This window comes from Podarcis gaigeae (genome assembly GCF_964106915.1).
Source record: "Podarcis gaigeae genome assembly, chromosome: 8".
Classification (NCBI taxonomy): Eukaryota; Metazoa; Chordata; class Lepidosauria; order Squamata; family Lacertidae; genus Podarcis; species Podarcis gaigeae.
This window is the reverse complement of record NC_139684.1, coordinates 54568311-54593852: the sequence shown is the minus strand read 5'-3', so window position 1 is coordinate 54593852 and position 25542 is coordinate 54568311. Positions and strand designations below refer to the sequence as shown.

General features: G+C 48.2%; 1 protein-coding gene across 3 annotated transcripts in view; it reads left to right on the top strand.

The window, feature by feature from the left end:
• Positions 1-1798: 1798 nt before the first annotated feature.
• FA2H (fatty acid 2-hydroxylase) overlaps positions 1799-25542 on the top strand; it is a 67647-nt gene continuing 43903 nt past the window's right edge. Inside the window, exon 1 of one of the 3 annotated variants that reach the window (XR_014567271.1) lies at positions 1799-2517. Coding sequence is in view for 2 of the 3 variants with exons in the window: in XM_083751481.1 (XP_083607607.1) it covers positions 1987-2517 (531 nt within the window). In the remaining variant the exon portion in view is untranslated. The remainder of the gene's footprint in view (positions 2518-25542) is intronic. The other 2 variants (XM_083751481.1, XM_083751482.1) reach the window with 2 other exon arrangements.

The following is a 25542-nucleotide window of genomic DNA, read 5'->3' as shown; positions in this document are numbered from 1 at the left end:
AAAACACCAGTGGATAGTGGATTGGTCATATAGATTGTTAGGTGGGTCCAAAGTGTTGTGTTAGTCCAGCCTTCCGCAACCAGGCACCTTCAGATGTTTTGGACTATAACTCCCAGCAGCATGGTCAATGGTTAAGGGTGATGGAGTTGCAGTCCATAACATACGAAGTGTACCGGGTTGCGGAAGGCTGGGTTAGCCCATGCACGGGCCAGTCTATTGCTCCATGTGGCTAGGGACAAAGGTGAGAGCTATTTCCTAGTTCTGCTGGATCTCTCAGCGGCCTTTGATACAATCGACCACAACATCCTTCCGGACTGTCTAGAGGAGCTGGGAGCTGGGGGCACTGTCATACAGTGGTTTCGCTCCTTCCTCCTGGGCCGTGTTCAGAAAGTGGTGGTGGGGGATGAGTGTTCAGACCCCTGGGCCCTCACTTGTGGGGTGCCTCAGGGTTCCGTCCTCTCCCCCATGCTTTTTAACATCTACATGAAGCCGCTGGGAGAGGTCATCAGGGGGTTGTGACTGGGTGTCCATCAACATGCAGATGATACCCAGCTCTACCTCTCTTTCAAATTGGAACCAGTGAATGTGGTGAAGGTCCTGTGTGAGTGCCTGGAGGTGGTTGGAGGATGGATGGCGGCTAATGGATTGAGGTTGAATCCTGACAAGACAGAAGTACTGTTTTGGGGGGACAGGGGGCGGGCTGGTGTGCAGAACTCCCTGGTCCTGAATGGAGTAACTGTGCCCCTGAAGGACCAGGTGCGCAGCCAGGGAGTCATTTTGGACTCACAGACGTCCATGGAGGCGCAGGTCAATTCTGTATCCAGGGCAACTGTCTACCAGCTCCATCTGGTACACAGGCTGAGACCCTACCTGCCTGCAGACTGTCTCGCCAGAGTAGTGCATGCTCTAGTTATCTGTTGCTTGGACTACTGCAATGCGCTCTATTTGGGGCTACCGTTGAAGGTGACCCGGAAACTACCACTAATCCAGAATGCGGCAGCTAGATTGTTCATTGGGGGCGGCCACCAAAACCTACATTGGCTCCCAGTATGTTTCCGAGCACAATTCAAAGTGTTGGTGTTGACCTTTAAAGCCCTAAACGGCCTCAGCCCAGTATACCTGAAGGAGCATCTCCACACCCATCGTTCTGCCCGGATGCTGAGGTCCAGCGCTGAGGGCCTTCTGGCGGTTCCCCCACTGCGTCAAGCAAAGCTACAGGGAAGCAAAGCTACAGGCAGAGGACCTTCTCAGTAGTGGTGCCCACCCTGTGAAATGCCCTCCCAAAGAGATAAACAACTACCTGACATTTAGAAGACATCTGAAGGCAGTCTTGTTCAGGGAAGTTTTTAATGTGTGACATTTTAATGTATTTTTATTCTTTGTTGGAAGCTGCCCAGATGGGCGGGGTACAAATAATATATCATCATCATCGTCATCATCATTTTGGCTGTGAGTCCTGGAAGACCTGCAGGCATTTTTCCACCTGCGCTGGGGGCGGGGGCGGGGCCGCAACCAGATGCCTGTGGGGAAAGCCCAAATAGCACCCAAGAGCACTTTCCCCACCGATGGTTCCAGCAACTTCAGAAGCTTCTCTGCCTCCAACCATGTAGGAAGAGCACAATCATCTAGTTAGTAGCCACTGGGAGTCCTCTCCTCCAGGAATTTGTCTCCTCCTCTTTTAAAGCCCTCCAGCTTGGTGTCTCTCTCCGCCTCCCGCAGGAGTGAGTGCCATAGTTTATGTTCCGGAAAAAAAAACCCTTTTCTCCCCACCCCCCGACTTTCCCCAGCTTCGTTGGCTGGTGTTGTGGGGGAGAAAAACTTCTCCGCTCCCGCACAAATTGTTTCAACTTCTTTTAGAACGTCGCCAAGTTCCGCCGCCCACCCCGCTGCCCATCATGGGTGCTCCGTCTCGCCCCGAAACGAAAAGGTTCCCAATGTTGTAACCTTGTGGCTTTTGGTCGCCATCCTCGGTTAGTGGGAAGGTGGATGGGCGTGGGGAGGGAGCAAGGCGGCAAGCGCGGCGCTGCGTGGCGCCCGGAGACCAACGGGACGGGGCGTGTCCGCGCCTCTGGCTTAAGTACGGTACTCTTTGGGAAGCCTGGGCAGCAGCAGCAGCAGCAGGAGGAGGAGCAGGTGCCTGGCTCAGTGCTGTGGAAGCCGTCGGAAGAACTGCTGCGCCGCCGCCGCCGCCGCCCTCGAGGATTTCGCTGCCCAGCCATGGCTCCTTCTCCGCAGCAGCCCCGCGGGCACACGCGCGCTGAGATCCAGCAGCGCTGCGCGGCCGGCGAGTGCCTGGTGCTGGTGGGCCCCCGCCGCGTCTACGACCTGTCAGCCTTCGTGCGGCTCCACCCGGGCGGACCCGAGCTGCTCCTCCAGCGGGCCGGCACCGACGTGAGCGCCCAGCTGGACGGACCGCCGCACCGGCACTCGGAGAACGCGCGCCGCTGGCTCGAGCAGTATTACGTGGGCGACCTTGACGACGACGACGGCGCGCAGCAGCAGCAGCAGCAGCAAGAGGTAACGCGGGCGCCTCCTCGAAAGCGTTCTCCACTCTTGGCTACGGGGCAGGCAGGAATCCAACCGGGAAAGCCGCCGCCGGCGGGCAGTTGGTTCTTTCCGAGGGGTTAATCAGTGGGGCGGGGACGGGCGCGCGGATTACAAACCCCAGACATAATTAAATATACTCTTCCTTTGTGGATGTTGAGTAGGGGAGTGCATGAAGAAAAACAAGGGGTGGGTGTGTCTATCTCTGGGTAGCCTGGAAAGCCAAGTTGTGGCTGCCAGGCACGTCCACAGGTGTTCAGCGAGCTGGGGGCATCATCACACCCACCATCACTGCAGTGGGGTGTCTGTGTAGCAGCACCTGTTGCCCCAGGTACACCAAGGTGGAACCATCAGCTGAGGGAACATGAGCAGTTCAGTTTTGCTCTTAGCTGTAGCCAGGATTTGTAGGGGGAGGGCATCATCCCTCATCATCCTCTGTCCGGCTCTGTCTACTAACAGATTCGAAACGAAATGTCTCAACAACAGTTGTTACATTCTTTTGACCCCAAGTGTTCAGAAAAATCTCTCAAAATCTTCTTACGATTTCTACTTTTAGTTAAGTATTTTTATTTATTTACTTGATTTAGTGGGGTGGTAGCTGCTCTCCCCACCCACTGGCTACACCCATAGTTGTGCTGTCATTGAATGGTGGAGGGGGAGGCTGAGGGGGCAGAATGAACCCTCCCCCCCTTCCCCATCCTTTGATATTTCCCCTCCAATCTAGCCATTATTTTCCCTCCAGTTCAGCCAAATTGTGGTCCCCCACTCCTAGAAGCAAGAGCTAAACGGGTGAGTATCCCAAAAGGCAACTGGGGGCTTGACTGGCTTGGTCTGGTCTGGCCTGGCCTGACCCCCATCTGGCTTTCCTGTAATTTGAGTGTGGCTGGATGTGCATCTTTCACAATCCTGGAAGAGCCCTGTGTTGAAGCAGGCAGGTTTACTGGCAGTGGGCAGTGCCTGTGCCGGGGCTGTCTTGCCTCCTTCCCCAATGGGGTGTGTTTGTGTGTGCTGGTTGAGCAATGCTGCAGGTGAGGAGCGGGAATGCGCTTTTACAAGGCTGATCATTCCATTTTTGAAACATTTCCCTAACTGTTTATTTCCACATTTTATTTGAGCTTTCTCATGTGCTTCTTCCGGAACTATAGTGGAGTGGAGTGCAAGTTTGGTGCTTATTTCCATGTTGCTTGCAAATGGATTGTTTCTGGAAGCAAATGACACGGAATACCAAACTTGCACTAAGTTGCAGTTCCAGAAGAGGCTTTTGTGTCATATGAAAGCTTGGATATAATGTAACACAGGTGTGTGTTGTGTGAGGTGAGGTGCCGTGGAAAAAACCCCCAAACAGCTACATGAATTGTAGAGTTGGAAGGGATCCCAGGGGTCATCTAGCCCAACCCTCCCTCCCGAATGCAGCCCTAGAACTCCAGTTGGGGCTTGAAAACCCAGCTGGGCTTGGCTGTACCTAGATTGCACACTCCTCTGGTGACAGTAGCTCTAAGCAGGACATTCCTTGATCAGGAGAGGCGTTGGCAAGTGCAGAGATTGTGATGCCGTCAGCAAGGGTGGGCGGAGGGCACCTCCTGTGCCCTTGGGAAACTTTATGGTTGGTGCTTAACTAACTTGTGGAACTCACCTGGGCAGCTTGTAATGCGCCGAAGGGTTAGGAATCTCAAAAGGCCTTCCCTGATCCCGCTGCTGTCACTCACCCCACCCCAGATCCATCAACATGGCTGATGGTTGGGGATAGTGGTCAAGCAATATTCGGAGGTCCTCCCTCCATGCACCAGAGAGGCTTTTTGTCTGATTCTGTTGGGCCATGTGCTTGCGCTTGCACAGCGAGTGAGGTTCCCCACCCCCCCCCCGTTCTGCACCTCTGATTTGCCAACGTCTATGGGGTGTGTGCAAGGAAGGCATTTTTGAAAACAATGACTGTCTGCTGTCATGAAGGAGTGGTGCTTATGAAACAATATGTAATGCATGATGCTGCTTATCTCCTTGTCTCTCCTCCCTATTGCAGATCATGTCCCTAGTCCCTTAGTAAGTATTCAGCCTCTTAGGGCCATGACTGAAATGATGAGATAAACTTTGCCACAGTGTATGTGTTTCGCAGGAAAGAGAAGTAGCTCCCCAGCGAGGCTGCCCTTTTGAGTAGAAGACCAGCATTCTTCTGCTTGGTGCTTTCCGCTCTCCTCATTTTCCTGCTGAAGATCACCCTCCCTAGACGGCTTTGCTCAGTGAGAGAGTCCCCTTGCCACGATAACCTTTGGGAGGGTGCATGAAAACATCCACACAAAGAAAACATACCACCACGAGTTTTTATTTTACACAAAAGCAGCAAAACAAAGGAGAGGATCATTTTGGTGTGTGATTTTGATCTGAGAAAATGGCTCTTTCTCCACCCACCCACACACTGATTTTTCTGCTCAAGTCTGCAGCCTTCTGGGGCAGATTTATCTTTGTATACGTTTGTGAAAAAATGGGGACAGAGTAACCTGCTGCTATGCAGCTCGTCCTCTTGGTTAATGTAGTGTTGGTTGTCTTTAGGGCACAGGTGAAAGGTGGGGCTCAGTGGAGGGATCCACCTGCAAGCTGGATGCCGGAGCAAATAGGAAGCACCTTTGTATGAGCCAGCATGGCCAGGCCTGGGCTGCTAATGATTATCTGGGATATTTTGCCTCCCAGGCTTGGGCTGAGCTCCCCTGCAAAGCTACACACTCCCCTCCACCTGCTCCCCCACCCCGACTTAATCAGGTTTCTGAGAAAGGACAGCATGGTGGGGCTGTCTGTGGAAGACCCAGCCGGGCGATTTTAAAGCTGAGCTTGCTGACTTGAAACAACAGGTGTGCACAGATGCAAAACCAACTATTGGAATCTTAGGTGCTTTTGTTTTAAATGCATTTGTTCAGTTTCCCAGGATGTTACATTGCAACATAAAAATGCACGACAAATGGAAATCAATTGCAATCTTGCAGCAGGGAGGAGTTATTTTCTTGAGCGTTACTTTCCATATTAATTCATTAGCGGAAGGTGTGAGCTTCTGAAAAACTTTGATTAAAACATCGTGTCAGGACTGCCGCTAGGTCCCAGCTCACAGAGGACCTACGCCCGGTGGATGTTATATACAAAAGTCTTTACTGAAGTTTAGTTTCCATTTCCAAGCTCTGGGCGCGCAGACCCACGTCTTAACGCTAGACCGGCTAAGTCCCCTCTGACTCACTGCTCCACCCACACCAGTTTAAGATTCTAGCCCGGCTCCACCTCTTGCGCTGCTCTTTCCTGCGTTGGGTCCTTCTGCCCTCTGGGGTTCCCTCCTTCCTGGACTCCTCTGACGCGGAGCCTCCTGAGTCTTGCCCCTCCCTCCGGCGGGCTTTAGGACCTGGCTCCCTTTCCGGGCTCCCCGCTGTGCCGCGCTCCTGTACATTTGAACTTGGCGCGCGCGCCCAGCCGGTGACTTTCCTTCTGACCGTTTCCCCGCTTCCTGATGTGGGCGTTGCCAAACCTGACTCCTCTCCTCCCTCTGGTGGTGAGGACACTGGTCCCGACTCCTGGGACTCCCCCTCCCCACTGCGCTCTGGTGGAGAAGCTGGTCCTGATTTCCAACTGCTGCTCAGGGACTCCCCGCTAGCCCCTTCCTCCTGGGGCTTCCCCCCTGGAGCCCCCCTCGCTCTGGCCACCGGCGCTCCCTTCTGTGAGTCCTCCGATTCGCTAGAGAGGCTTGTGGAATAACTCTGGCCATTGTCACTGCCTGCGCCCCCCTCGTACTCCTCCTCCTCACTCTCCATTTGCTCCCCCTCCTGTGTCTCTCCTTCTGAACCCCTGACACATCGTAAAAGCCCTGTTGGATCAGAACTCTGGCCTACTTAGTCCTGCACCCTGTTCCTCATAAAGGCAATCAGATGCCCATTAGAGGAAACCTGCTAGGATCACCATGTGTCTGGAATTTCCCAGACATAGCTGGGATCTGTCTGTCAAAAATGGTGTCTGGGTGGAATTTTCAAAAAGCGGCTGAAATGTCCAGGAAAACCCAGGCACATGGCAGTCCATATTGGAAGTGTTAATTATTTGGCGATTTCCCTAAAAAATAGGTAAAAAACTCAACAACCTTTGTGTCCGGATTTTCACTTTTTCAAATATGGCAACCCTAAAACCCGCAAGCCCCACCTGAGCACAAGAGGAGGGCTCTCCCTCCCTACCCCTGTTGTTCCTAGAAAATGAAAAGAAATGAGCCTAGAAGTGCAAGGTGTGGGACAACCTTGTTGGTGTTGTCCCCCGCCCAAGGCAATATGGCCAAGTGGTCCATGCCAAGTGGGTGGGTGAGGCTTGGAGGGCAGTTTCTTTGAGTCTGACCAGTCTTTTAAGGCCTTGCCCATCGGTGGGTATTATGTCCTCTCTCCCACTCTTGAAAAAATGTTGAGGTTTAGGAAAAGGCAGCAGAAGTGTTGTGTTCCTCCTGCAGGGAATTTTCAAGGTTTGTTAAGATGCCCTTGCATTGAATGGATAGCGCTGCATTTGGGGCCTTGGTGTGAAGACCTGACTTCTGAAAAGACCTGTGGCCAAGCACCAAGGGGCCTTGCGGTTTGGAAAGCTAGGTTGCAAATAAAAATAATAATGATGATGATAACAACAACAATTGTACCCCGCTCATCTGATTGGGTTGCCTCAGCCACTCTATGCGGCTTCCAGCATATATAAAAACAGAATAAAACATTAAACATTAAAACCGTCCCTATACAGGGCTGCCTTCAGATGTCTTCTAAAGGTTGTATAGTTAGTTATCTCCTTGACATCTGATGGGAGGGCGTTCCACAGGGTGGGTGCCACCACCAAGAAGCACCTGGGTTTGGGGTCAGTCCCTTGCTGGTGTGGGAATGCTTACCTGTGGCTTGTGCGACCGGAAGAAAAGCAGCCAGGGAGGGACTGGCATGCCTGATGGCATGGGGTGCCAGATCCACAGGTGGGCTAAAGCTGAGGTGGTGGTGAGCCAGATCATGGAACTGGGGATGCTTTCTGAACTGGGGGACCAGGGGTTGTGGTGGAACTCTGGACTTAATAGACTTTTTTATGGGGGGACAGTGGTCTTTAGATTGTCGTGTGTCTTCTTTTGCTTTCTCAAAATGTGCAAGCCAGGCCTGTTGCATTTGGGGGCCCTCATTCTGCTGAGCAGTGCCCTTGATCTCCACCTCTAAAGTCCTGCCCTGAAAGTTCTAGAGGGGACAGGAGTTGAGGTCAAGGGTAGCTAAGAAGAGTACTGAGTTGGGGGAGCTAAGTGGTCTGTCCCAAGGAGCAAGGAGTACAGCTGGGACGGGACTTTCGCTCCAGGCAAAGCAAAGTTCTGGTCGAGCAAAAATCCAAGCCTGACCTGGAAGTACTTGCAGCCATGCCAGGAAGAGCTGCTGGCTGCTCTGGGGCTTGGGGTCATGCTGGAAATTAGGAGGTCACCTCAGGCTCCTCTTCCCCTGCTCTGAATCCTTGAGTGGCTAGAGTACACCAGTTGCTGGAAACCACAGGAAGGCAGAGTGCTGCCCTTGTGCTTGGGCCCTGCTTGCTAATTCCCCACAGGTATCTGGTTGGCCACTGTGAGAACAGGTTGCTTGGGGCTGATCCACAAAGCTCTTCTGATATTATTATGGCTGACGCTCAAAGAAGACTTCCTGTGCTCCTTCTAGGAGACTTGGGCATATACATCCTTGATTTGACTCAAGCTCAAGAAGCATGCCAATATAATGTGGGGACGGTAGCAGTTGTTGATGCTCAATTCTGGGAGAAATGTGTGTTTTCTGAACTGTTTGTGTGTGGACAGAATAGGTGCTTTATACCTCCTGTGTAATGATTTATCTATCATACAGGTGTGGCCTTCCCTGTTTCGCCATCCGACGCCTTGCTTACCAGCTGCTGCTGCTGGGGATGGGCCGCTTATAGGGACACTGCCCCATGGCATCTCACCATCTGAGGCAGGTGTTTCTGTCCACCTCATGGGTGGACCGACGCTACTGCCATGTTTAGGAGCAAGTTTCAGCAGCAACTTGACCTATGGCCAAGGTCTTTATGAAGGCTTGTACTCAGTGAGGCAAGAGCACATGGCAAAGCACCTTTCTCTAAAATCCATGTGTGGTAATACAGGGCCTTTGTTCCCCTCCAGGGCCTTTTGGGAGCCTCAGTCAGTCCCTCCCTCCTCTGGGACAGAATTAGCTGTCTGCTTGTCTCAGCGCACCAAGGTAGCTTTGCAGTGGGGCCCGAGGCACAAGGATGAGGCAACCGCACTTCTGTGCGACAGTGAAAAGGAAGCCCTCCTTCATGCAAGCACATAGTTAAACTATGGAACTCGCTCCCACAGGAAGAAGGAGGAGAGGGGCTGCTGATGGCTGCCTGGAGGAGAGGGGCTGCTGATGGCTGCCTCTTGTTCTGAGCCTGCAAAGTGTGTAACTCTGCCATACAGATTAAATAAGAAACTTAGCAGAGAGGGAGCAAATCTAGATGATGTCAGTCATTGGGAAAACCGAGGGATTTAATCCAGAAGTGGAAGGATGGCAGCAAGACTTGGGCCAGTACCATGTTCTGATTCTGATTAAAATTCTTATTAGGATTGGAATAACACTTGCAGTTTACTTCTGAATTTTGGATATAATGGAGATGTAAAAGATTTGAATTATTATAAAAGAGGCAGGGGGGAATGATTAACAATAGGACCCATAAATTTAAAAAGTGTGTGTGTAAAAAGGTTTGGGCCAGTACCTCTTGGCTAATGATGGACAAAATGCAATCTTTCTCAATGTTTGTAGAAGCAAAGCTTGCTTCATTTTATGAGGCTCAGGGCAGCCATATAAAGCCTCCCCCCACTTTTAAACACACCCACACATTTCTCTGCTTGTAGGGCAAATAAAGAGCCCAGCATCTTAATTTCCTAGAGGTGTTGCCCAAGCATCCTCCTCCAAGGTCTCAGCCACCTCCCGGGGAGTGCGCAGGTGCTGGGCTCAGACCCCCTTCCTCCTGGCTGCCTGCTCTTGTCTTCTGCGCCTCTCTCTTCGCCATCTCCTTCCGTGCCCCTCGGCTCTCCTTGTCCCTCCACAGGCAGAACGAGTCCAGCGAGGTTTCGGGAATGCGCCAAGCCAGACAAACGAGTTCTTATTCTCTCCCCCTTTGAAATGCCATTGATGATGTGTAAAGGCAGGCGATATGGGGAAGCAGCCACGGAGGCAGACCGAGCACAGCCTGGCACCAAGGGAGCGGCTCGCCAGCGGCGCTGGGGGCCACTGGCCTCGGTGACAATCGCCTTATCTTGCCCTTGTCAGAGCCCGACCCAAGAGAAACACTCCGCGGTGACATGGGGAGGAGAGAAAGCAAACAGGGACCTCCTGCTGCTGCACAGCTAGCCTCAGGCGGTGCCTTGCAATGGAGCTTCTCGGTTATTCTCTGGGGAAAGAGCCAAGACGAGTCAGAAGTTAGGATGCTTGCATGTGCCTGCGAGTGCGTGCTCTCACGCTGCTGTCGGCACAGGGGGCGCTTTCAGTGAAAAACGACTGAATGAAACAAAGACACATTTTTAAAATACACATCAGAAGTCAGGTGCGGAAGGAAGCAGGTGTGCTGACCAGTCGCGTGGCGCGGGGGGGTGCAGGGGGGGGCGGCCGCACCGGGCGCAACATCTGGGGGTTAGGGTTAGGGGGCGCAAATCCACGGGTTAGGGGGCGCAAATCCATGGGTTAGGGGGCGCAAATTACTTGCCTTGCCCCGGGTGCTGACAACTCACGCTACGCCACTGGTGCTGACAGGCGAGGGGAGGGTTGGTTTGGATTGCATTTGAGCCAAGCCAAGCTGCTCTTTCGGAAACGATACAGGCCTCCTTTGAAATTTGTACTTATGGGAATCTTGCAATGCAGAAAGATGCATATCTAGGAAAACAAGTGTGCATTTTAAAAAAACCACAATCCACAACAATATTAGTGAAATCAATCAGTCAATCAGTCAATCAGTTAATTAAATTTCTATACCACCCTTCCTTTCAAGATTACAGGGTGGTTTACAATACAAAAACCACAAAAATACATACCATAATAACAAGCAAAACCATACTCCCACAGTTTAAAAGGCCATAGATTGTTTAATTAGCCCAAGGCCTGGGAGAAGAGGAATGTTATTGTCTAATGTCTAAATATATGTAATGAAGGCACCAGGCAAGCCTTCCAGGGGAGAGCAATCCACAAACAGTGCCCCTGATGATTAAATAAGGTTAAAAGGTATTATATTAGGGATATCAGCCTTGCAAAAATGTGTATATTAAGAGAGGTTAGCACAAAAAATATTAAGGAATTGGCTTTTTTCTTTTTTAAACCACAAACTGATTTATGGTTGTTGTTGTTTTTTGTAATCCTGTCACTTTTCATACCACAAATGTTTCTTTGCCGCACGTTCTTTGTGCTACAGTGCAAGATGGCAATAATGTGCTAACGTTAGGGAAGCATTGCAGAACAACTAATAAAGCACAATGTTGTGTGGATGGTCCAGTATAATTGCACCATTGATGTACTATAATTGCATCAGTGACATACTGCAGAATATTCCCCTTCCCCTCGAGAAAGCCTATAATATGAAAAGTGACAGGTTTTCTGCATAAAATTGTGGGATACTGCAGTGACTGGGAGTGAAGCTGTATTTGTGCCCAGAAACAGGTGCAAAGAGTATTGAAAAGGGAATTGTGTCTAACCACCTTGAATACCATCATAAATACCAGTAATCACGAATGCACGATGAAAAGAACCTCTGGAGGGATTGCTTACTGCAACATTTCCAGAAAACTCACATTGTTGGCTAAATGAATTGACCCCCACATTGTTCGCATTAAGGGGCAATTCAGGTGTGAAGGGGCTGTGGCGGTCCCATTGCTGTCCTTGATGCAATAGCCTGGATGTTTGAGGTAGGGGAGCTTATGCAGGAAGCGGTCTCTATGTGAGTCAGGTGCCTATACACAAAAGCTTCCTGTCCATTTGATATGATGCAGCCTTTCACCCGTATAATGTGTCTGGAGAGAGAGAGAGAGGTGGTGTTGGCAAAAGAGGATCCCTGCAGATTAACTGCAAATCATTTGCAGGTCTCCCCAGTGCCGGATTTATGTATAAGCTATAGCTTAGGGCCCCAGTCTCTTGGGGCCCCCAAAAAAATTAAAGGAAAAAAACCCCTGGATGTACACTTCCAAAATATAAGATAAAAAACAAATAAAACTTACATATAGGTAGAGCTTAATAATTATTTCACTGTTAATATACTTCTTAGTTATGTTTCAGTTCAACAATTACTTTGATAAAATACATATTATGTTATGTGCAAATGGCTTTAGATACCTATTAGGTCCATAAATTACCATATAGCATATATCCAACACAAAAAACAGTGACAATTTGTTGTTGACAAAGCCACTTCCAGACCTGGCCAGGAGGTGGGGTTGCGGGCTTCACGCCCACCCCACGTGAGCGGGGGGCTGGTCTCAGCCCCCACGATAGCAGGGGAATCCCGGCCGCGTCGTCCGCCCAGCCAGCCAATCGGGTGGCTGGGGGGCGTGGCCTGCCCTATTGATAGGACCAGTGCCTAAGCCAATGCCTCTCATTCCTGAATTCAATAAAGTTGTGGCCTAATTCACCCATTTAACCTTAATTCTGGTGTCCGGTGTCTTTATTTATCCTTGGTGGGGGGCGGGAACTCGCCACGCAAAGGACAGCTGGACATATAAAGGGCCCCATTACCTTCAGTAGCTTAGGGCCTCATCAAACCGAAATCTGGCCCTGGTTCTCCCAGTCAATCCTTCACACAAAACACCTAAACCTAAATACAATAACAATACATAACAGGACACATAATATCCTTGCACCGTAACACTGAAAAGTTAATTATCAACAACAGCTCATTCAATTTATATTAACATTTAAGTAAGTGTGCAGTTTACTAAAAGGACAATTCAAAGAATCCCTTAAGCAGCTCCCTTATGGAGGTTCCTGCAGCTGGAAGGTAGGGTAAAGCAGGTGAAAAAACACCAACACTGAGCCTCTCCTTTCTTTGGAAACAGCTCCCTTCCATCTTCCATAGCTTGAGAGATGCCAGTTGGCACCTCCTAGCCCAGGGCTTTCTAGATGACATCTGCAACCTCACCTAACTCCAAGTTAGTTACAGTAATTTCTGGGAACATAGAGCAGGGGTTTTGCAACCCACAGCCTCCTAAGTTCTCCATCACCGGCTGGCTCATCCGGTTGCCCATTGTGGGACTTTGTCAACCCTAGCTAGATTTGCTTGGCTGCATTCTGACCATGCATTTAATTTTGATATAAGAAACTGTGCAGTAAAGAGGCAGCAGCCACACACCCTCTCACACCCTTTGGGAGAAGTGAGCGCTGCTGAGTAATCCACTTTTGCAACAGGGTTGATGAATTGTTGGTCATGCTTGCAGCCTGCTCTTTCAGCTCAAACACTCACAGATTTGTGTGTTAGTGTGGGCTGAGGTTGTACCTCACACCCTCTCAGTCAACTTGACAGGACCCAGGATCAATATTTACGGTGTTTGACTCCACTCCTTCGTCATTCTGGATAGTTTTCAGTAGCAAGCATGTGAACGGTGCCTGGTTCTCTTCCTTGAAAAGAGAAGTGTATGTGTGTCTGTAGGGGTCCCTTATATTGCTTTTTATATTGTTTTAGTTTTATTAGTGCTCAATTAGTTTTTAATGATGGTATTTCCCCCCCCCCCCCATTTTGCTTGTGATTCGTATTCTTTTTGTAAACCAGCTTGAGTCCCAGTCTGGGTGAAAGGTATGAAGCAAAGAAAGAGAGAATGAATGAATGAATGAATGAATGAATGAATGAAGAGCCTGTTGGATCAGGCTAATGGACCATCTAGTCCAGCCTCCTGTTCTCACAGTGGCCAGTCAGATCCCTCTGGGAAACCAGGATCTGAGCACAAGAGGACTCATCCCTCCTGTGGTTTCCAGAAAGTGCTATTCAGAAGCATTGCAGCCTCCAAGCGTGGAGGCAGAGCACAGCCATCATGGCTAATAGCAGTGCTTTTTTTCTGGCAGCATGCAACATTATGCAGTACCGCCACCTTTTGCCCAGCTTAGGGAAGGAGGCTTGATGCTTTGACAGGATCTTGGACCCTGCTGCCTCCTTTCCAGAACTGGGCGGGGGAGGCCTCTTCACCTGGGTGGCAGCACCCCAAGTAGGTAGGTGGGTGAGGGAACATCAAGCAGCTAACCTGCCCTCACTGCCCAGCCTTGCGATCAGGCCATGTCCCTCCCCAATGTGCTTGCCCCTCCTGCTGCTGGCTGCTGGCACTAGCTGGTAACCGTTGGTAGCCTCCTCCTCCATGAATTTTTTTCATGCCTTCTTAAAAACCCATCCAAGATGACCTCCCTGTGGGAGGGAGTTTCATATCTTAACTCTGTGCTGTGTGAAGAAGGACTTTATCTTGTCTTTCCTGAATCTTCTAACATTCCACTACTAGTATTATGGGGGGTATTTTTCTAGCCACTTTACATATGCTATACATAATTTTATAATATTTTTGAGCTGTGTCTGAGACCTGGGATGGGATTCTTGTTAGAATAAAGTTATAAACTCAAACAGAAAGCAGCCAATCCCTGGTGCCCCCTCCCTCCACCAGCTTACCCTCCGTGGCCCAGGGCACGTGTACCTGGCTGCCCCCCCACTTGCTTGTTTTCCCTCTGTGGCTGACTTAGCTCTTTTCTAGGTCACCTCTAGATGACCAGTTCATTGAGTACTCATCATGATTTGTTTTTGGGAGGGGTTAGATGAGGCAGCATTAAGCAAAAAGAGCCAGTGCGGTGTAGTGGTTAAGAGCGGTAGTCTCGTAATCTGGGGAACCGGGTTCGCATCTCTGCTCCTCCAGATGCAGCTGCTGGGTGACCTTGGGCCAGTCACACTTCTTTGAAGTCTCTCAGCCCCACTCACCTCACAGAGTGTTTGTTGTGGGGGAGGAAGGGAAAGGAGAATGTTAGCCGCTTTGAGACTCCTGAAGGGGAGTGAAAGGCGGGATATCAAATTCAAACTCTTCTTCAAAAATGTCCAGGTTTTGGGGGAAGTAGGTTTGCTGCACAGGGAGACAAAATCCACTCCAATGGCACCACCTGAAATTGCTCTGGTGCGCAATTGAATCCCACCCACTAAATAGAGATGGTCTGGAATCACCCTAAATTGAGAAGCAAGTGTCCACTCCATCGATGTTACCTGCTGGTTTTAAGTGGTACCTATGAAAGTTACGAAATGGAGAAAATAAAAGTTATGAACATAATAAACAATACATAAACAAAAGGAGAAATGAAAATGGCACAGAACAACATACCACCTTTTGAGTTCTCAGGACCTGGCTCTTTAGGATGTTAAGCAAAACCAAGGAGTGGGTGAGAAAGTGAAGGCCCAGAATTATGCTGGAGCCCAAAAGTCTGCAGGTGCATCAATATGATGATGAAATGCAGGACCAACTTAATTGGATTAGTCTCTGGTAGGTGCACAGTGATTTCAGAATCCCCTGAAAGTTGCTGTGGTAAAACAAAACAAACCTTGGCCAACACAGAGAAAACAATGGCCAACACAGAGAAAACAAAGTAAGAAGCACATTAAAAGTGCTATCCAAATGTGTCTAATAGCATAAAGGAGAATCAATTAAAATGAGTTAGATTAAAAAATAATAACACCAAGTAAAATAAAATGGACATTGATGTCTTGGCTCACCCCAGCTAAGGAAGGCACGTGTCTGATAGTTAAGTCTTTATTGACAAAAGAAGCACTTTCAGCAGCTTCCATAGTACTCTGGCTGCACATGCATGCACACACATGCTTCTAGTCACTAGGCAGCTGTGCCTTAGACCGTGCCCCTCTTCCGGCTTATATACCCTCCCCGAAGGATTATGCACCTGTAATCTGAGACTTCTCCTGCACAGAAATCTCCACTGCTCTTCCCACTTCAAGCCCCTCCTGGTTCTAGGAGACAGTGGGGTGGGGGAAGTTGAGGCGTAGACTGACCTGCCTGTTGCCAGAACAGCATCGTCTTGAGCCATATCTGGCTCATTTTCCTCCTCCTCAGACTGCCCTGACTCTTCCTCTTCCCCCTGCCCTCACGTCTGCTTTGCAGGCTGTGCCACACCCCCTACATCACTAGTCCCCTCTCTTTGGTCACTCCCCTGGTCCCCGGCCTCTACCACCCACTCTTTGGAGCCCTTGCAGACAGTTGAGATGAAATCCTGTCGCCAACTCCAAGCAGGGAAGCTGCAGAAAATCTGCAATCAGTTCTGGCGGGTTTTGCTCACTGAAGAGCCCAGTCCTTGGCCACACTGAACATGACAGATGCATCCTGAGCCAAAAGGCATAAATTAGGAGGTTATAAAATGCACCTGATCATCCTGTCAGATTTGATCAGAAGGGATTGATAAAGTCACAATAAAAGGAGAAATATAGGATGACCAAATGGTCACCAACTGGTCCTCTCCAGAGTCTCAGGGACACTTGTGTCCATGGTGGTGGTGGAATTATTTGTGTAGCTGAGGTAGAGAAGTACAAAGCTGCCCCCCCATATTTTGAGGATATAAAATTGTCCCTTGCTCAAATGGGAAAACTGACTCCTTTGTGAGGCAGAGAGCAACACCCAGGGGAAACATGGTAGTTTTTGTATATATTTGCAAAGTTGGAGGTTTTAGGTAGAGACCAGGTAAAAGGGCAATGAAAGCTGATGTGGGTAGCACGGCCTGTTGCTTGGGACCTTGTAACTCCCACCCCCACAAAGTAAAGATCTGTGTTCAAGTGGTAGAAGGCATATTCTGTCAGCGTTACAATCCCATCTGTAGCCAGCTGAACTCAGCAATTTCATGAGCTGTAAAAATAGGGAAGATGTTGTGTTTGTTCATTAGAACATAATTTTCAAAATCACTATAGCGCAGTAAGTGTTGTGATGCCCCCACCCACCCCCTGGACCAGCACATCTGCCTGGGTTTATGGCCTAGGATAATCTTGAAATCTCTCTTCAACCTCCTGCATCTCTTGACCAAGACAGGGCAACTTGTCACCCTTCAGATCTTACTGGACCCACAATTCTCAGCAGCCAATGATGGGAGTTGGGGGGGGGATGATGAGAGTTGTAGTCCAACAACACTGCAAGGGTCATGAGTTTCCCACCCTGAGGTATACGTTAGATTCCCCACTCTTCCCTTATATGTGAATAGGGCAGATCAGTGTGAACCAATAGGTGTGGCTGCTGATTGTCCCAGCTGGTGTGACCCTTAGATAAGGTATGCAAAGCTCTTTTTTGAAGGAGCAGAATCTGGGCAGAGGGGAGAGGGTTGGGCACATGGCTGGGGAGAGTTTTGAATGGGAGGACAAGGAAGCAGAAGCGGTGCAGCCTGAGTCATTTTGTGGCCTGATACAATTTAGGAAATGGCTCCCCTTACCCCCAAGGCAAGGTGTAGCATTCCCAAAGCTCTGTGAGAATCTCATGAGTGCCTCTCTTTGGGAGTTAAAATTCAGTACTAATTAGATTACTGTTGAAGAAAATATACAGAGAAGGTTTTCTCCCTTTCTCTGAACACTAGAATTCCTCTCACAGGGGTTGCTCCATCACCCTCATCATTTTTTGTTTCCTTTTCCAATTCTGACGTAAACTTTTTGAGAACAGAACAGGACTGTATAAAGTGTTCCGAGTCCGGTCACATCATATAGGTTTGTCTAACAGTGTTATAATATTGGCAGTTTTATTTTCAAGTGCTGTTATTATCAACAGCCAAGTCCAAAACAGGCTGGATTATTAGAAACCTCAGAGAAAAGGGAGGTGCCGATGGCCAAAATAAACTCTATTTGGCTGTTCCTGGTGATTAGCTAAACCGAGATTGCAAAGCTTTAAGGCTTGGGAAACACTGCTTGTTGGATGAGGCACCTGCTGGCTAAGGGTATGAGAAACCCTGCTTCTTCCTTGGCTGCCCAGCATTGGCCAACTTCAGCCCTAAGGGGCAAGACAAATGTTGTAACAGTTGGAACATGTACATAATTTTAATTGCTTGGACTACTGCAATGCGCTCTATGTGGGGTTACCTTAGAAGGTGACCCGGAAAATACAGTTAATTCAGAATGTGGCAGCTAGACTGGTGACTGGGAGTGGCTGCTGAGATCATATAACTGAAAGACCTATATTGGCTCCCAGTACGTTTCTGAGCACAATTCAAAGTGTTGGTGCTGACCTTTAAAGCCCTAAACGGCTTCAGCCCATGTCCACTCCCATTATTCAGCCCAGACACTGAGGTCCAGCTTCGAGGGCCTTCTGGCGGCTCCCTCCCTGCGAGAAGCGAAGTATAGGTTAATAATAATAATAATAATAATAATAATAATAATAATAATAATAATAATTTCTTTTTCTCTGAGGGAACTCAAGGTGGCAGACACACTTCTCCCTCTCTGCACATTTTATCCTCACAGCAATTTGCAGCAACTGTAGGTTAATCTGAAAGGCAGGGACTGGCCCAAAATCATGCAGTGGGCTTCATGGCTGAGTGTGGAATGGAACCCTGGTCTCTCAGCTCCTAGTCAAGAATTCTAGCCACCACTCCACACTGGCTCTTTTAAGTGTTGTTTGGTCAGCTTCGGAGGTTTCTGCTGTTGTCTTTAGTTGTGCCACTTCTGTACACATTAGCACATTTTTCATGCTACTGAAATATGGGGCAGGGATCTAGAAAGAGAACGAGAATTGCTCCATGTGTAGGCAGTTGCAAAAGAAAAAAAACACCCAAAACGTTCTGAAAGAGTTGCCGAGTCAAGATTTCTGAGCAGGTGATTTGGTACGTGAAGGAAGGGACTCATTTTTTTCAAAAAGATGTGAAGGGGGCAGAAAGGTCAGGATGGAAGCTGTTTTTTAATTATTTTATTGTTCAGTACCATGAAAGGATGAGAGAGAAACATCACTTGGGATGAGAGGCGTGGGGGGAATTCTATTCAGTTGGCATTTAGAGGCAAACCCACTTAATTTGCACTTTCGGAACAATGAGTGAATCGAAACACAGCCATCCTTTTAAATTTGCCCTTTCCCAAAATTTGCAAGGCCTAATTTCCAGCCAAGAAACGAGTGTATATACTAGGGCAAGGCATGCAGAGATCAGTGAACATCATACAAGAATAGATTATATTATGGAAAATTGCATTGCAGAAATGTGTATACCAGGCAAAAGTGTGTACACAAAATGTGTCAATTTTCACAACAACTTTCTTGGTTGTTGTTTTTTATAATTGTGATCACAAACTGATGTGGAAATGTGAAGAACTGGACATAAGATGGAGGGAATGAGAAACGGACAGAAACTGAAATTGTCAGGTTCTGCCATCTCTGCTGGGGAGTGAAAGGGAAGGTTGCAGTTTATGGCTAATCAGCCTGAGGGCTTTCCCTCCTTGCTTCCTTTTGGAGAACTGGGCTTTGCTGCTAATGAAAGGAGTGCTGTTCCAATCCACACCCCTTCTCTGCCTGTCCTACAACTTCAAGGGGATCAGTTGCCTAATTCTATGGTCTCTTGGAAATGATGCTGTGACTCTTATGAAGGCTATTGTGGAACTGCCTTTCTATGAGTCATGTTGGTACCACCCCAGAAGTCAGAAAGGTGTCACGGGATAAATTTATCTGGTTTCCATTTTGAAATCTTTGCCTGTGGGGATAGGAAAAGTTCTTGTGTCAGTAGTTTGAGCTCGCTTGTGTAATGCAAATGATGAGCCAAATCCTGTGTCTTGAAATGCTGCGCTCTCAGAATAGGGATGGGTTAAGAACTGGGGTAAAAGCACAGGACTTCCTTGCAGATGTTGCTTCCTCCAACCTGTATCACCTTCTGATTGCCAGTATTTTGTGGGAGAGATTCAGCCACATACCAGAAATTTACATTTGTGCAATTAAAGTAGCCTGGTGCAGCAAATCCAATTTTCCTTTTCTTTTTTAAAAATGGACTTTTCCCATTTAGGAAAGGGTCAGGGATAATAAACAACTTATGAATGGGAAGACATGTGTGAAAATCACCTGTGTGAAAGTCAGGAGGAAAACTCCTCCCCACAAACCAACTGGAACAAATGCACACTAAAGACCAGACATTGACTCCTCCTAAGCTTTGCACAAGCGAATCAGGGTGAATGCTCAATAAGCAGGCTGTCTGGAGGAACCCTGGAAGTGGCCCCTGGATGGTTTGATCCTCCACAGCCAGCATGGCCAGTTATGGGGTGAGGTATAGTTCCACAACATCTGGAGGGCCATAGTGTCCCCATTCTGGCTCTAGTGACTCACTGGACACATCTGCACTACAAACATAGTGTTATGAGTTGGGGGGTTTTTTGGTGGGGGGAGTAGGCTGTATGAGAGCTCCTTCTAACCCCTGGATCCAGAAAGTGTTAAAATATAAGCCAGGCTGGCTTCCTCTGTTGAGGTGATCACTTGGGTGATGGGCCATTAAGGGAAACAAAGGAAAGAGGCTTTGTGTGAGATGGCAAATGGTTGCTCTCCCCATCAACTGGCTAGCAGTTAGAAAAAGACAAAGGTGAGAGTTGGGAGAGGGCAGTGAGGTGAGCTAGGTGTAAAGCAGCAAGCTGGGAGAAAACGGAGACAGAACAATGTTTGAATCTGAGGCTACGGCTATGGGAGAAACAAGACCCCTTTGGGGTGTTGATTCTATGAGGCGCTGCATCGTAGGCTCAGGCTGTATATATGCACTGATTCTCCCCCCCCCCAAAAAAAAAGAGGTATCAGAGATCACCATGAATGCTTCCCTCGTTCTCTTAGAATGGCAATGGCGTCCACTGGAGAGGTGCTGGAGCTGAGTTCCGGCTAAAAAACCCCCTGTATATATTTGTAAATAAACCATATATTATAAAGACACCACAGTCGCCGCTGTGCCTCATTTCCAAAAGGAAGCATGAACCCTGGGTAAGTTCCAGGAGCTCCTGGCATCTCGTACCACTCAGAGATTGGGGTGGCAACAATACTATCTGTTTTGGAACAGGTGCACTGTTGTGGATTTCCCTTACAGTTCCTTAAATCTCCATTTCACAACTTCTGCTTCTAGAGCTTCCTAGCAAGAAGGTAAATGATGATTGATCCAATTTGTGCAGGTAACCTCTCTGCATTAGGGCAACGATGTTGCCTCCCTCCTCTAGGCATACAGGTGACTAAACGGCTACTGCAGGGGTGCTCTCCAGATGTTACTGGACTACAACTCTCAACAGCTGCAGTAGCCAGCCAGCATTATCAAAGGGTCAGAGATAATGGGAGTTGTAGTCTCAACATCTGGACAGTATGTTGGCTATCCCTGAGCTACTGGAACCATTGCAGATTGTTTCTGCAGGGCCGTTGTAATTCCAGTTCAGAGAGAAACGTTTTGAGAGTCCAAGAATGTCTGGAAAGTACCTAGAACTTGCCCAGGCAAGAGCAGTTTTATCATATAATAATAATAAATTTTATTTATATCCCGCCCTCCCCAGCCGAAGCTGGGCTCAGATCGGCTAACAACAGTAAAATGATAAAGCATTCTAAAATCATTTCATTATAAAATTAATTCCAATCAAATTAATGGCAACCATTGGGCTAGAAGTTATGTGAGGATTGCCAAAGGCGGGAATTAGGCTGTGCCTTGGCCAAAGGCCTGGTGGAACAGCTCTGTCTTGCAGGCCTTGCGGAAAGAGATCAAGTCCCGCAGGGCCCTAGTCTCTTGTGACAGAGCGTTCCACTAGATCGGAGCTACAGCCGAAAAAGCCCTGGCTCTGGTTGAGGCCAGCCTAACCTCTCTGTGGCCTGGGACCTTCAAGATGTTTTTGTTTGAAGACCGTATGTTTGAAGTGGATGAAGGCAGCGATGGATGTACCGGTACTCTAAAAGATTAAAGTGTGAGAACAAATGATACCAGGGAAACCAGTAATCCCTAATAACTTTGGTGATTGCATATATTTAGCTCACAGATGAGAGGTGCAATTAATTTTTATGAGTTTTCCTAAAGGAACCACCCACATGCTTTCCTTAGAGGTTTACAGGAAGCTCAATTAATTACTAGCTTCATTTAATTTATTCAGTGTTGGCTAGGGTTTCAATATTTCCAGAGGTAAAAATCTAGACAAAAATTGTTCTTGACCTTTTTTTGGGTGATCACCCTTCTCGGCCCCTGGCTGTCCACTGCTGCCAAACCCAAAACAGAGCCCAAGACAGAAACAGAACCCAGGTCACTCAACCACAAGCCTACGTGCACGCACACACTTTTAAAAAACCCCTACATACCTGGGTATTTGCTTAAAATTGTAAAAATCCCCCCGGATGGGCATGTAGGCCCTCCAAAGGAGACATGTCCAGGATTTCCCAGACATATGGCAACCCTAATATTGGCTCCCCAGCTGTTGTAGCACTACAACTCACCATTCCCAGCCATGATGATGAGAGCTATAGTCCAACAACATTTGGGGCCCAGGTCTGAGGAACACTCCCCCAACCTTCTGCCCTCCAGGTGTTTGGGGAACCAATTCCCGTCAGCGCTAGCCAGCATGCTCAATGGTCTGGGATGAGGCAAGCTGCAGCAGAGGCATAGGAAGGGGTGTGTGGTGGGTGCAGACCACCCGGGGTGTCATCACGAGGGGGGGGTGACATTCAGCACGCCGCCTGCCTGCGACTCCTGAATACAAACATGAAACAATATATTCAAGGGCAGCCCCATAAAGAGCGCATTAGAAGAGCAGGTTGTGACGGGTGGTTTTTGAAAGCGCATCCTTTTCTGAGAAGGAATGTGGCTGGAATACTGGATGCAATTGGTCAGTGCTGTTCAGGGCTACTCTTGGGCTCTCTTTCTAGTCTATAGAAATCTAGAAACATGGAATGGTAGAGTTGAAAGGGACCCCAAGGGTCATCTAGTCCAACCCCCTGAAATGCAGGAATCTCAGCTAAAGCATCCATGACAGTTGGCCATCCAATCTCTGCTTAAAAACTTTCTCTCCTGGAGAGACTTGAAGTGAACCAATTCTTTGTTCTTCACCTTCTCCTGATGCATTGTCAAAATAAGGGTCATGACACCAAAGGAACTATTGTGCACCAGACAAACCAGACCAAATATGGCTTCTGTGTACCGCAATGACATGTTGTTATACGTGAAAAATGGAAGAAAAGCACTCACGTGCAGATGTTCCTCAGCATTCTCTCCAGTGGTGCAGCTTCATTAGTTTCTCTAGAATAGAACAGAAATCACCACCCAAACCCTCAGTTGTAGTGGTCTCATCAGGACAGCCTAGCCATGTGTTTTGCCAGCTTTGCCTTTCCTGGGACTTGGGAGGCAATGCAGAAGGGAGCAAGGCCAGCTCTTGCCTTGCTCTGCCTTGTTGTTAGTAGCTGGAAGAGATCAAACACTGCTGGTTTCCATTCCCATGGGCAAGTCTGAAAGAGGAATCTGTTCTGTCCTCTTGTGGCTTCTGCGTTGCCCTGGAGGATGCCACTGAGGGGCATTCAATGGGATTTCTGGCCTGGCAGGCAAGGCCTTCCAACTCCTAAACAAAAGTCCGCTTGGAAGCTGCTGCCACAACCTCCTTTTTTATCACTCCTGCCCAGCGAAGGCGTGGGTTTCTGCAAAAGCAAGATAATTAGCCTTGGCCAAGTTAAAACTGGGACTGCCTTTGTGCTCTTATGGAGGGTGTATGTGTGTCTGCCTGCAAGTAAGCCCTAATAAAAGGCATGTTAGTTTGATCTAGAGTTGTGTAGGTGAAGAATCTGAGTAATGCAGGAAGACCAAGGCGCAGAAGAGAATTTCATTTGCTGCTACCAGCTGGACCCAACTGCCTGGTGTTCTTCCTGGTTCTGTCCCCATATCATATCAGCAGCTGTGGCTACAGCTCACGTCCACAATCTTTCATGATAGACATCCACACCCACAGTGCTCCTTCATATCCTGTCCCTCTGGGTATTGCTAGCTGCACCCTGAGGTTTATTGTCAGGGTTGGAGTGAGGCGTAGGTCACCGACAAAACAACAAATAATCTGAGGCCAGTGAAGTTAATTCTTTATTCAAGGAAACAAACCAGAGCCAGAAACTCTCTTTAGGAGGCCTAGTTCTGAGCCTTGTTTCCCTGGGGGTTCCCTGTCTGGTGTCTCCCACCAACTCCTCTGAACCAACCAGTCCATGTACAACTGGGACATTTACAATTTGCATCCCAACATTTTTAATTTTTAAGACAACAACTCTGGTACCTTAAGGTGAGTTCATGCTGAGTATAGAATCATATGTGCTCTACCCTCCTTAAGGGGGATGAAAAGCTTTGTTCTATCTCCCCGCCCCCCGCCCCCCGCCAAGAAGGACCAAACACCAAAGTCTGGCTTGGAAATGTGAGGCATCTCAGCCCCCTTTGCAAACAGGAGCCAGTAATGTGGGCAGGGAATGGCTCTGAGTATGGACTGAGTGTTTCTTTCTCTATGTTTTATGTATTGTTACAAGGGGGCGGGTAGTCCACTGAGCCACTTGGTCAGTGGTTTGAATCCCCAGAATGGGGTGAGCTCCCATTGCTCTGTCCCAGTTCCTGCCAACCTAGCAGTTCGAAAGCACACCAGTGCAAGTAGATAAATAGGTACCGCTGTGGCGGGAGAAGGTAAATGCACAAGGGCACAACAGAAGACGAGATGGTTGGACAGTGTTCTCGAAGCTACCAACATGAGTTTGACCAAACTGCGGGAGGCAGTGGAAGACAGGAGTGCCTGGCGTGCTCTGGTCCATGGGGTCATGAAGAGTCGGACATGACTAAACAACAAATTAACTATGGAGTAAGGCACAGAGGTTTTTAAACTGTGCTTGCCAGCCTGGTGCCCTGAAATCACCCTATAGTTTCAATTGAACCCATGCGAGTAGCAAAATGTGCCTGGCATCTGGCTAATTTTGAACACTGGTTGAGAGTACTGTATGTCCCAGAGGTGTGCTTCATTTGTGCTTTGAAAATGGGCTTTTAGTATTGCAACTCCATCCATCTGGGATAAATTGCCAACTGAAATTAGGCAAGCATTGTGGCATTTAGATAGCTAATGAAGACATTATTTTCTAAGAAGGCTTCTCCTGAAGTGTGACCCAGTCATTTTATGGAATATAAACTGTATGAATCGTTTCACGGTGTTACCTTTAGTTTAGTGAGCTGGTAACCTTTTATATTTTATCTTTATTCTTATCTAATTGTACAGTGCTTGGGTAGCTTAGGTCTTTGAAGTGGTTTTAAAATCTGCAGATAAATAGCAAACAGATAGCATGAATACGACAAGCTCTGGGGGCATTTCCGTTCCAGTAATTCTGTTTTTAAAACTTTGTTTTAATATTTAGGTTATAATTAGGAAGGAAGGAACTAATGGGAAATAAGGTGGAGATGTGAAGTGGGGGCAGGGAAAGTAAGAGAAGTTGTGTTGTGCTGGCAGATGGAGGTACAACAGAGTACCGGTAGATCCTACAGGTAACTCGTCGTCAAGGAATGGGAATGCATCTATAATGCATTTCCGGCACTTGTTTAAAACATTTTTGTTTAGACAAGCCTACCTAGACGTGTAGAATGTGGATGTATTTTTAAAATCTGATTTTAGTTGATTGCTGATTTTATCTTTTGAATGTTTTAAATAGTTGTTTTCTGGGTTTTCACTGATAATTTTGTCGTTTCATTCTCTTTGTAAACAGCTTTGAGGTTTTGCAGCCAAGCGATGTAGGTATTTTATTAAATAAATAAAACAAATAATATAACCCTGTCTGCTGGATCCTGTCCCCTTGCTTTACTATAAGAGTAGATACCAGGCAGCCCCCACCCAGATGTGTTGGACCCCAACCGCCTCCCCAGCGGCCCCAGCCAGCTTGGGGTGGTCACGCAGAGACCTATTGGAGTAACATTTACCATTTGTTCCTGTAGGTGAGCAGATGAGGGTGCCTTCCCTTTCTAATATGCCCCCCAAATGTTACATATTCTGATAACTTCCTGCTATTAGTGCCTTTATTCCCCCCAATCACCTTCA